Source organism: Motacilla alba, chromosome 23, assembly GCF_015832195.1.
Source record: "Motacilla alba alba isolate MOTALB_02 chromosome 23, Motacilla_alba_V1.0_pri, whole genome shotgun sequence".
NCBI lineage: Eukaryota > Metazoa > Chordata > Aves > Passeriformes > Motacillidae > Motacilla > Motacilla alba.
In genome coordinates this window covers 6,775,109-6,787,493 of record NC_052038.1, presented here as the reverse complement: position 1 = coordinate 6,787,493, position 12,385 = coordinate 6,775,109, and the positions used below count along the sequence as shown (strand labels likewise).

The following is a 12,385-nucleotide window of genomic DNA, read 5'->3' as shown; positions in this document are numbered from 1 at the left end:
TGGGGGCTGCTGGCACCTGTGCTTGCCTAGTGTCCCATCACATGCTCCTTGGACAGTTGTTCCCCCCGCTCTGGGCAGAGCCACAGGGCATCAGCACCCCTTGTACCCCCTCTCTCCTGGGAATGCTCCTTGGGGAGGAACACTGGGGGATGGGACCTCATTTGGGGTCCACAGCCCAGCTTCAGCCCCCTGCTTCTGGGATACAGTCAACCTCCTCCTTGTGCTCTGCATCCTGATGAGGTCCCTCACCTCCAAGCTGAATATGCAAAAGAATTTCCAGATCCTGAGGTGAGGGACAGTGTGGGAGCTGTACCCCTGCGCCTCTGGTGGTGCCCTCTTGGTCTGGGCAGGGATGCAGTGGCCCAGGTAGCGCCACTATTCCATGTGCTGAATCTGCACTGGGAAAAGCAACATCATTACTTGTTCTTCGCCATCAGCTCTCCACCCTGTGTTCGGGGTGCAGTTCAGATCCTCCCAAGACCCTCAGGGGAGCAGCTAGGAGAGGTCTCCTGGCTCCTCCCGCCACTATGGCCAGCACAGTGATGGGATCTGTCACCTTGCTCCAGGGTGAGGAGGCTGGTCAAGGGGCTGATTAGGGATGCTTCAGGCCATCCACGAGGTTATCCCAGACCTCTGTAACATCACGGAATGAAATGGTATCAAAGGTCCTTTCCAATCCAAACCCCTCTGGCTTGTAGGGTGGAAGCTGGTGCATGGCCTGCCCCTCTGGACACCTTGGTGTCACAGGAAGATACAAATCTGTGTCTTCTGGTATGGGAGAGGACTTTGCTGGTGGAAAGCCATGGCTGGAAAGGCTGGAAAAGGCTTATTGAGCAAATATTAGGTAGTGGGAAACATGCCCTTGAGTCCCCCCTCAGCTGTCCCTCAGCACAGCTGAGGGGATGAGGGCCAACAAGTTTTCCCACCTTCTGGGTCAGCCCTTACCCCAGTGAGGTCACACTAACAACATGTGGGGATGTCACCTCTGCTTTGTCCAAACTGGAGGAGTTGAGGACACAAGCTGCCAGGCCCACCCCATATCCCAATGCCCTTATCCCAAGGGTCACCCACTGGAGTGAGCCCAAGGCAGGCAATTTCACAAATTTATCCGCTCTGCTGGTCATGGCCTTGTCATTGTGCACTGGGATCGGGACAGCACTTGCCTTCTTCCCACAGAGAGGAAGAAGAAGGTCTGGGTGGATTGATTTGCCAAGCTCAGCCACTCTCCTGGCACAGGGGTTGCACTGCCCAGATGGGGTAGCATCGCTGCTGCCAGGCTTTCTGTTCTGCCTCAAAGTCTCACATGGTGGGAGGCAAATGTCTATCCTTGATCCAAGGCTCCTGGCACATTTCTGTGCCAGCCTGGGTGCCGTTCATCCCCTTTTTCTCCCTCCACTTTGCCAGAAAGACCTGGTGCATTCCAAGGACATGGGTGGGATGCATGTCGAGCAATGGGTGGCGGGTTGAACGAACTAGGAGTGAACCAGGGGCCAAATCTCCTCATGCTGAGCCCCTCTGAGATGCCTGCCCTCTCCCAACAGCATTGTCCCCTGTCTGAGGGTGGGGAGGTGCCAGACAGCCTCTGGCTGGTGGGAGCCAAAATTTTTATTTTAAATAGATGTGGCTCCCTCTCTCCTACCCTGGGTTGCTGTAACTGGGGATAGGGGTGGGGGAACGGTGGGAAGGGTGGGATAAGGATAAGAAGATGAGGTCTGGGGCTTGATGGAGATAAGAAAATGGTGAGGAATGCGGGATGAAGGGGTTGGAGGGTCGCAGCCCCCAGGGTAGACCCCCACCAGATTGATGGGGGGGGAGGTATCTTCGAAAAAATAAATAAGTAACAGAAAATGTATCCTAGTCTCGATCCCCAAGGCAAAAGCCCTCCACCTCCAAAACAGTCGCCCCTACCCCCAGCGAATGGTCTCAAGCAGGTCCCTCCCCTTATTTGCATAAATTACCCTGCGCGCCGCGCGGCCGCTTCAACGCCCCTCCTGCCGCGGCGGGGAGGGCGGGGCCGCGGCGGCGACAGCCAATCAGCACGCGGCGTTTTCCGCGGGAATTCCGAATTTCGCGGCACGGGTTTTGGCGCTTAAAAAAAAAAAAAACGGAAAAAAAAAAAAAAAAAAAAAAAAAAAAAGAAAAAGAAAAGAAGCGCTCGGGGCCGGGCGCGATCGGGCGGGAGTGGAGCCGGGCTCGGGGGTCCCGGCCCAGGCGGGGCCGCTCTCCGGCCGCCCCGACCCCATACGGCCCCAGTGCGGCTGATTTTTGGGGCCAAAAGCGAATTTTCCGCCGGTTTCGGCGGCATCGCCGCCGCGTTCTTCTCTGCGGGTTTTTCGGGGGGAATCTGGGGACCGGCCGGTGGCATCGCCCGCCGGAACGCCTTCCCGCTCCCCCAAAATGCCACGGCTGAGATTGTGACCCCCCCCCCCCCCACCCCGGCTACGGAGTCGCGGGGTGCTCCTGCCCCCTTCCCTGGGCCGGGCTTCTCAGAAAGGACTTTGCAATGCTGCGGCTCCCCAGGGGAGTGTCCCCCGCCCCGGGGAGGGGGGGTAACGCCCTCCCGCCCCCCCCCCCCCCACCACCTTCCGAAGAAGGTCATGTCAGTGATGGTCTCCTGTGATCCGGCGGCCTCCAGCCTGGGCAGCCCCCCGTTATCCACAGGCTGTTTCACCCAGGTCTACACGCCAGCGGCTGTCAGCGCCCCCGCTTCGCGGGGCGGGTGCCTCTGTGACACCCCCCAAGGCCCCGAGCTCAGGACCCTCTGTTCAGCCTCGGCGGGACGGCTGCCGGTAAGATGTCTGCATCCCGTCTCTTCCTCGGGTATTGCTTCAGGGGCACGGGAGGCTGGGGATGGTGCTGGGTGGGGAGCGAGGGGTGGGTGACCTCAGCGTGTACAGCCCCCTCTCAAATTTTGCAGCTTACATTGGAGTCTGCACCCTCTAATGTGTCTTTCTGGGAGTGGGAGAGGGTGAGGTCTGAAATCAGAAGTCGCAGTGAAATGGCTCAGATGTTTCTCAACTTCCCCTAGCCCCTGCGTGCCCGCGGCTCCAGCTTCCGCTTCTCAGCCTTTTTCGGCCTCGTTTCCTTTCTCCAGCTTGCAGAAAGTCCGGGTTGTGCCTCAACACCCGGTCATCAATCCCAGGCGCTTTGAGAAGCCCTTTCTATGGTGGGGAAATGAGGAATGGGTACAGGCAGAGCCCCTGCCTGCTCTGGGCAGGGAGCACCAGCCATGCCCACTGGCTCTCCCCACTTTGGAGCTCTGACCCATCACCCGGGGAGGTGGGGGGACACAGAACAGGGGTCACTTTCTAACCTTGCTTTCTTCCCATGGCCACAGTGGGGCTGGCAGTGGCTGTTTTTGGGGAGGGGTCTCATCCTCCATGGATCACCCCAAGGCTTTATAGCTCAGACCCTGATGCTGGGAGTTGGGTAGGGGGTTGCTGTCCCATATCCCTGCCGCCAAGTCACGGGGTCACGGTTGTGTTTATAAAGCCCAACACTGAGCTACAAATCCACCCCTAAACAGAGAAAGTGAGGCACAAGTCGGGTGCTGGCCCCATGCCCACTGTCAGGGCACACAGGAGGCTCTGCCCAGCCTGTCCCTGCTCCCGGAGGGCCCCCTCCGAGTGGTCGGCCCCGCCAGCAGCTGGCATTTAATTCCTGCCTGCTCCAGCCTGGGCACACATCCAGCCCTCACTGTGAGCCTCTGTTTTCCTCGGTCCTGGGAGGGATCCCAGACCCTGCTAACACTGATTTAGTGCTCCCAAAGCTTGATTTATTTATTTATTCTTCTCCCGCCCCCTCCCCTTTTCCCAGTCTCTGATGCTTGGTGCCAGCTGGGGACATTGCCGAAGCAGAGGGAGAGGGAGTGTCTTTGCTTCCCCCTTTGTGCCGTGGCTGGGGGGCTGCATGCGGCTGTTTCGAGTCCCTTCCCAGGGGACTTTGGGACCACCTGTCTCCTCTCTGGCCTCTTTGTCTCCAAACTGTGTGAGACATCCTGCACTGCCGGGGTCTGTTGTTTAAGAAGACACCATCATTGCTGCCCCCTCCCTTAAAAACACCTCACAGACTCCCAGTACCATTTCTGTGGATGTGCAGAGCTGGTTTTGGGCAAATGGCCTGTTTGTCATCATCATCATCACCCACTCCAGTGCTCAGGGTACTCCTTCCTGCTGCTGTCCCCTAAATGTGGCTGGGGAGGGGGGTGGGGGTCTTGTGTTACACTTGGGACATGAAGTGCTTGCCCTTAAGTGACATCTAGGATGAAGAGGTTTTGGGCTAACTGCCTCTTTGTCATCACCACCATCATCACCCACACAAGGAGATGTTCCGCGTGCTGCTGCCCACAACCGTCCCTTGAACAGGGTCTGGGGGCTCATGTGACAACTGGGGACATGACACGCTCCTCTCTCCCCCTTGGCGAATGCGAGAAGCATTCCCCCCTCTCCCCATTTCCCCCTGCCATTATCCCACTGGTGCTGTGAAGATACTATTTCCAGCCCCGGTATGGCACTCGCAGCCCTGACAGCTGGGGTTCCTGCCGCACACACCCTGTTTATGGCTCAACCTTTGTGTGCAGAGCCGAGGCAATCAGATACCAGCGTTTCCTCCCAGTTCCCAAGCAGGGCAATTGCAACCGCTCCTACCGGCTGTGTGCCACATGAGTGATCTGGGATCACATGGAGGAGTCTATCACCCCACGGGAAAGCACAGTGGGTTGTCTCTCACCGTCCAAAAAATCCTTAAATTTACCATACTCTCCAATTTGAGGGTTCTGGAGCAATTAAATGTGTTTTCCTCCAGGGAAAAATGGGTGTTTTGGAGTGGTTTTAGCCCATGCCAATCCCATCGTCAGCGTTTGCCCATGTCTGGTCTCTACAGGGGCTTAGGGCTATCTATGCAAGAGCACTGGAGAGAGGGATATTTCAGCTGTGGGATCCCAGCTCCTCACCCTGAACAGGGACAAGTGTCCTCTGTGGTTCTGAATGAGCTGGCGGGGCTGAGCCATCTGCGCAAAGAGCACCCAAGACTGGCAGCCCCTGTGGGTGCTGGGTTGTGGGAGAACCGGCTCAGCAGCACCCCAGATTCTACAGGGGTGACATAGTCCATCCCACCTTGATCCCATCAAAGGGTTTTCTGCATGGGCAAAAGGGGGGACTCTTGGGGGAGGGATGGGTGGGGAAGTGGCGATTGTGCTGCTGCCCTTGGAGGGGCTTGTTTAGCTATGGCTTTTAAAGCCACCAGCTCCTCTCTACCGGGGGCATCTCCCAGGATGGGGCTACTTGGGGGATGCAGATGTTGGCTGCCCCCCAGAGCAGGGAGCAGTACCTGGGCTGAGGGTATTGTCTTCTTCCCCGGTGCACGGTGGTCTCTCTGTCTCCCAAACCTGGGATCAGCCTTTATTCCCTGTCTGCCTCTCACACACTGCTGGCCCTCCGCCCCCCCAAGGCAGTGGGGGCTGCCCCTGTGGGGGTCTGACCCAGCAGCCCCTTAGCACAAGCAGCAGGATCCTGGAGTGGCCCTTGGCTCCCCGCCCAGCCCCCGGCGCTGCGTTCCCATGCCCCCGTGGGGGCGGCGGGGCTGTCAAAGGGGGAACTGGGGGGAGCCCCATAAAGGGCCGGGCAGAGCCTGGGCAAGCCCGGAGAAGGCAACGGATGCTGCTGAAAGGGAAGGTTGGCAGGAGGAGCCCTCCGCGGGGGGGCTGAGGGATGCTCTGATGCTTGGGCTGGGCTCAGGGTGTAGCCCCTGGCGCCAGGGCTGGGCTCAGGGCTGCTTGGCAGGCAGAGCTGGCAGGGGGCCCAGCCTGCCCCCTCACTGCCTTATATACACCCGAAATTTTGGGGTCACGCCTAATTTCCCACCCCCACCACCATATTGCATGTGTTCCCACATCCTGGGGAGCCATGGCTGGGGGCTGGCAAGTGGTGTGGGGTGGTCTTGCCATGTTTTGGGGGGTCTTTGGGTGTGGTCCCTGCTCCCCTGCCTACTCTGGTTCATCTCAGCCCCCCTTTCCCCAAGGCTGGTAGGGTGGTGGGAGCCCCTCGCTGTGCCCCACTCAGCTGTTGTGTGCCTAATCCTACCCAGCTCGGGGAATGGCAGCTGGGTCACAAGAGGGAGCCCCTTGTCCATTGTCCCTTGCTGGTGGGTCCCAGAACTCAGGGTCCTGCCGCTGTCTGAGCCCACCAAGCCCCCCACCCCCAAAATTGCACCTGGGGAAGCAGGGGTCCCCTTTATCCCCTCCTACACATGGGGACGGGGGATTCGGGGGCTTTGGAGGCATCTGGAAACACCAGGAGCTGCTGTGGGTTGCTCTGTGCCTCAGTTTCCCCATTGCTTGGGGTAGGTGAGATGCAGCTGATCTCCCCAACAGTGACAGGAACACACCCTGGCCGTGTCCATCCATGCTGGAGAAGCAAGGGATGCGGCGGGGAGGCAGGGTGGCAGGGTGATGCCCGCCCTCCCGTGCTGGCAGATGGATGGGCTCTTATCGGGGCAGGTGTTTCCCAGGCGCTCGGCATTAACCGTTGCGGTGCCGGCAGCTCCGGGGCAGATCCGGGGGCACGAGGCTGGGGTTGGAGGCAAGTTCACTGGGAAAAACCTGCTCGGGGAAGGGTGGGAGGGAACAGATTCCCACAGGAGCTCGGGACCAACCTGGCTCCCTGGGGGGGAGGAAAACAGCCCCTGGCGCCTCTCCCGCCAGCCCCCTCGGGTGGGAACGAGGCCTTGGTGCCCAACCCTTCCCTGCAAAGCGCGTTGTGCTCCCAAGGGAGCCGCCGTCAGAGCCGGTGCAGGGACCTGGGTGCCATGCGGGATGTACTGGGGGGGATCCTGTGGGACAGCCCGGCCTGGGAGCAGGTACTCCTGGGGGGTTGGGATGGGGCTGGGGGGCTGCTTTTGGCTGCTGAGCCAAAGCATTCCCCCACAAACCACCCTGTGCATGTTTGTGGGTGTGAAGGGGTCTGGGGGGATTTGTTTGTATTGGGGAGGGGGGGGGGGGGGCGGTGACACCCTCCAGTTCTCCTGTGGATTTACTCTGCTGCATTTTTCCCTGGCTTCCTTCTGGCCAGGTGCTGCTCGGTGTTCCTTGGGGCGGGTTTCAGGGAGCTGCTTGCCGTGGTGAGGGGACGTCAGGTGCAGGGATGTTTGTCTCCCCTCCCAGAACCCAGCATATCTCCCTCACCCCAGTTTCCCTCCAGCTGGGTACACGTGTCCAGGGGTCCTGGGGGGGCTGGTCCAGGTGTGCTGGTGGCAGCTGGGTGCCCTCACATGCCTCAACCATGACCCAGTGGGAGGGGGGAAGTGAAATCCTGCACCCCAGTGGGCTGGGTGGGAGGGTGAGAGTCTGGCTTTGGAGCTGCTGCATTCCCAAGGGTCAGCCCGTGGAGCCCTGCCAGGAGCTGGGGGTGAGGGGGAATCCCGGTGTGCAGGAAGTCATGGGGGGTGACGGGACCCTTCATCTTCACTCTGTCCATTTCTCCCAGTGGCTTCTCACATTGCTGGGTGCTGCTGTGCCCCTTCCCAAAAGGAGTATTGCAACTGGATGAGCCCCTTGCAGGATGCCCCCACCCCAGGATGTGGCACCCAGGGCTTGGCTGATGCCCTGGGGCGGTCTGGGGAACTCAGAGGGGTGTGTGGCTTGGCCACAATGCAGGGTTTTCTCTCGTGCTCCAGGCCAAGAGGAAGCTGGACCTGGAGGGCCCTGAATTTCGCACGCCCAAGGGGAAGGGCTGGACACTGGCACAGGTCCCCAGCCCCAGGAGTAAGTGATGCGGGGTGAGATGGGGCAGGGGAAGCTGGGGGGAGCAGACCCCACTTCTCTTCCCTCTTAGAACCATGTCCCCTCTAGCACTACCTCATGTCACCTCCAGCCCCTATCCCACACGAAGGAGAGGATTGGGGGGGTCTCTCAAGTCCAGCCCAGTGATACCTCTGTCCCACGGACCTGGCTAAGGAGAGGATGGGGAGATCTCTTGTCTCCAACCCTATGTAATCTCTGTCCCAGATCCGACACTAAAGAAAGGAAAACGTGGCCTCTCATGTCTAGCCCCATGTCACCTCCATCCCACATCCCAAATTAAGGAGAGGATGGGGGGGGGGGTCTCTTGTTTCCCCACAGCCCCCAAGTCTCCCGGGGAGAAGACTCGCTACGACACTTCACTGGGGCTGCTCACCAAAAAATTCATCCATTTGCTGAACGAGTCTCCCGACGGCGTTGTGGATCTGAACCGGGCTGCTGAGGTGCTGGAGGTCCAGAAACGTCGCATCTACGACATCACCAACGTACTGGAGGGCATCCAGCTCATCCGCAAGAAATCCAAGAACCACATCCAGTGGATGTAAGCAATGGGACACAGGGATGGGGCAGGGTGGGGGACACGTGGCTTGGGGACACGGAGGGTGTGCTGTGCCATCGCTCAGATGCCATCTCCGTTGGCAGGGGGACAGGGATCTTTGAGGATGCTGCGATGGTGGCGAAGCAACAAGTGCTGCGTGGGGAACTGGCCGAACTGGCTAGGACAGAGAGGATGCTGGACCAGCTCATGCAGAACTGTGCCCTGCAGATCCAGCAGCTGGCTGACAATGAGACCAACCAGAGATATCCTTGCAGAGGGAGATGGGAGGGAGGGCAGGGTCTTGGGGATCTCTCTGAGCCCCTTCTCCTCCAGGTGGATTCCCCTGGGCTTGGGGGGGTGTTTGGAGGGATGCGACGGTTATGTCCTGCTTGCAGCCCCTCCTTTTCCTATACCTCGTCCCTGTCCACGCTGGCATATGTCACCTACCAGGACCTCCGTGCCATCAGCAGCTTCCAGGAGCAGACGGTGATTGCCGTGAAGGCTCCCCCTGAGACACAGCTGGAGGTGCCAGACTTCAGCCAGGTGTGTGTGGGTGATGCTGGATCAGTGATACACTCAATGGGTTCCTCTAGGGTATCCCAAGGACACAGCCCAGCATGACCCTGGGTGGTTTTGAGGTGTCTCCATGGGGCTGTTTGACCCTCAGCTGGTCCTTCAAGGGTTGCAATGCCCCAACTGGATCCCTTATGGGTTGGGGCTAGTGGAGTGGGATATGAGTGACCTTCCGGGTGCCCCTCTGAGCCTTACTCTGCCCTCCCAGGAGAACTTCCAGCTCTACCTGAAGAGCACCAACGGCCCCATCGAGGTGTATCTCTGCCCAGAGGAGATCATGGAGGAAAGCCCCACCAAGGACCACCCTGTCCCGTCTGCTGCCACCTCCCCACAGGACCACGCTGTACCCCTTTGCCTGACGAACAGCTCCCCATCAGCCACACAGCCACCCCACCCCATCTCCCAGAGCTGGGGGGGCACAGGAACTCCTCTCTCACCCCTATCGCTGCCTCTCCCCATCCAGGGGGGACCCAGCTCACTGCTGGAGATGGAGCCTGGGCTCCTGGGCTCCCCTGCCCACCTTCTGCAGCAGACGGAGGACCAGCTGCCCTGCACCCCCTCCCGCCTGGACTTAGGACCCTTCGTTACTTTCTCACCCCCCCTGGAGCAGGATGACTATCTCTGGGGGCTTGAGGGCGAGGGTGTCACAGACCTCTTTGAGACATATGACCTGGGAGACCTGCTGAAGCACTGAGTGTCCCCCCAGTCCTCATTGCCTTTGTTCCCTCTGGCCTCTTGTGTCCTGAGCATGTGGGATCTCCGTGGGGTGACTGGAGAGATTGGGGTATGTTGGGGAGCACTGGGTTTTCTGAGGCTTGGGGGGAGAGGGGGCCTTGTGTTGCTCACCCAGTGTGGCTTCTCTGCACTCTCCTGGGTTGGTTGTCACCTCACTGGGCTCTGAGAGTGCTTTGTGATCCATCCAGGACCCATTCCAGCATCCCCCAATAAATCCATGGGGCACCGACACTTCCCACCATAACCCCACCGCCCTGGTGATGCTGGTAGACTGGGAGTGCCTTTGGGTGCCCCACATGGGTTAGGGGCACCCTTGGGTGGCAGAGAAACTTCTGCCCAGAATGGGCTGTGACATGGTTTGGGGTCACTCCAGTTGCTCCTCAGTTAAATTGGTTCTTCATAGTCACAACAAGTCATTTCCAGTGGCATTTTCCCCACCAGGGCTGGAATATCCTTAAAAAACCATTGAGGCAGTAAAGCTTTGGGTGAGGGAAGGATGAATCTCACATGGCTCCAGCAAACCTCTGGCCAGCATGTGGAGCCATATTCCCTGAGGGGCTGCAGCCCCTCTGCCCCACTCCACACTGGCTCCCTCCAGCCTCTTGGAGTTGCTGGTGCTGGCAGTATCAAAACTGGAATGTACTGGGAAGAGGTATGCCTGGGGGAGGCGATGACCTCCAGAGGGGCTTGGGAAACAGCTTGGGACAAGCCCTGGGACATGGGGTAGGATAGGGCTTTTCACTGTACCATTCTTTGCTAAATATCTGTAATTATTGCACTGTATTTATCTGGGTTCCCCCTTTGGTGTGGGGCTGGCAGGGCTGGGAGGGCTTGGATTTGTCAGTGGGTGTATTTAAGTTGTCCTTCCTTGGGTTGTTGGTGCTCCTGTAGGTTGGCTCAAGAGATGGTGTGGGTGAGAATATGTTTTGGCCTGGAAAAAACTTGTGGCACTTGGTGTTTTCTGCCCAGGAAGGGTTGAAATAAAATAAAATTTTGGATTTAGAAAGGGCTGTTTTCCTCTAAGCAGCAAAATGTTGGAATGGTTTGAGTGGAGAGAGGAGCTGAGCTGGTTTTGCTCCTGTTTCAATGGCCTGGTTTGGGGATTTTAACTGGCCAGCCTGCTCTGTAGGCACTTGTGGAGAAGGGCTTTGAGACAAAGCTTTGACTGGAGTGAGGAGAATGGGTCTGACCTGCTCAGATTGGTGATTTCCAGCCCAAATCTGGCTGGGATGAGCTTTTGCCTGAGCTAGAGCCCCTCCAACCAGGAGTGTGGGAAAAGCCCTGCCAGGGCTGGGGGTCAGCTCCCTATGGATCTTGGGGCTGGGTGGGCTTGTGCACTCCGATTTGGGGTCTGCAGAGCAAGATCCTGGGGGCGCTGTGTCTGTGTAAGGTCCTTCCCCGTGTGTCACATGTGACCTGGGGATGGTGGCAAAGTGATGGTCAGTGGTACCAGGTGGTGTCCTGTGGCATGTGATGGTGGGCGGTGGTACCCAGTGATGGCTGGTGGTACCTGATGTTCACTGGTACCAGATGATACCCGGTGGTACTCAGTGGTGTCTGAAGGCGCCTGGTGATGTCTTGTACCTGGGATCGTGGCTCGAGTTGGCGTTGCACAGTCTGGTGGTGTGGAGGAAGAGGAGGCGAGCCCCGGGCCGGGTGAGCGGGGCGAGGGGCACCGAGTCCACGTCCCCGATGGAGATGAGTGTGGCACAGCACGGAAGGGGACTGATTCCCGGCGCGGTTTGTCCCCCCGCCCGCGCAGTGCCCGGGCCAGCCGGGAGGTGGCAGGGCCACACCGGCCGAGGGAGCGCAGGTACCCCCGGGGCAGCGGGGGATCGGGATGCCTGTCTGCCCAGAGGCTCTTTTCCCAAACCCCTCCTGCTCCAGTCCTGCCTGAGCTGCAGCCTTTTAACCCTCTGTCTGCCAGAGCCCTGCCGAGGGAGATGTCTGGGAGCTCGGCAGATGTTGGGTCCCCCCAAACCGGAGGAGGACACCCCAAACGTGGGCTCGCCTACTTGCCGGTGCAAGTGGAGTGGGTGGAATCTTTCAAGCGTAGCTGTTCACCCAAAGCTTGTGATGGCTCTTCCTGTACCCCAGTCCCTCTCAGCACCTCAGTAACAGCCTGTTAGAGGAGGGCTTGGGCTGGCCCTGGTTAGGCACAGACCTGAGTTTACTGAGCCCCACTCCTGGCTCAGTAAAAGGGTCAAGGGTCTGATCCACCGTGCAAGGGGCATGGGGAGGGGTCTGCAAAACCCCCTTGCGCCCGTGTTGGCCTCTCTCATGGCAAACCAGCCCCAGTGAGGCTTTTTGCCCCTTTCTGTTCCAGTTTGTCACCAGCCCCAGCCCTGCAGTGGGATTTGCTCAGTGTCTGTTCAACCTAATTGCCTACTCCTGAAGTGTCCTGGCTTCCCCATCCTCCGTGAAGAGCAAATAAACAGGAATGGGATACCAAATTCCGTTGAGAGGTGGGACGAATGAGGGGACGGGAGAGGGAACAAACAGGCCGCCTCCAGCGGGACAAAAAGCCAAAGGCTCCAGTAGTTATCCCCTGTCCAAGGATTGTCCCCTCGCGGCCCTAGGAAGGGCAGTGTGGGGGTGACCTCCAGTTAAACCAATGTTCAGAGCAGACCGGGCATAATCGTAAACTGTCACTGTGTGTGTCTCCATCTCCTACCAAGATGGGGAGAGGTGAGTACTGGAGTGCGGGGGTGAGGTGGTTTCCGGGCGGAGATGGGTGCTGGGGT

At 59.0% G+C, this 12,385-nt stretch overlaps 1 protein-coding gene across 1 annotated transcript; it reads left to right on the top strand.

Annotated features, from left to right (window-relative positions):
- The first annotated feature begins 2,585 nt into the window (after positions 1 to 2,585).
- E2F2 (E2F transcription factor 2) lies at positions 2,586 to 10,537 on the top strand. Its single transcript, XM_038160823.1, has 6 exons — positions 2,586 to 2,789; positions 7,672 to 7,759; positions 8,117 to 8,336; positions 8,438 to 8,596; positions 8,762 to 8,876; positions 9,115 to 10,537. The coding sequence occupies exons 1-6, from the start codon at positions 2,598 to 2,600 to the stop codon at positions 9,598 to 9,600; spliced, it is 1,260 nt and encodes a 419-aa protein (XP_038016751.1). The 5' UTR covers positions 2,586 to 2,597; the 3' UTR covers positions 9,601 to 10,537.
- The last annotated feature ends 1,848 nt before the right edge of the window (positions 10,538 to 12,385 follow it).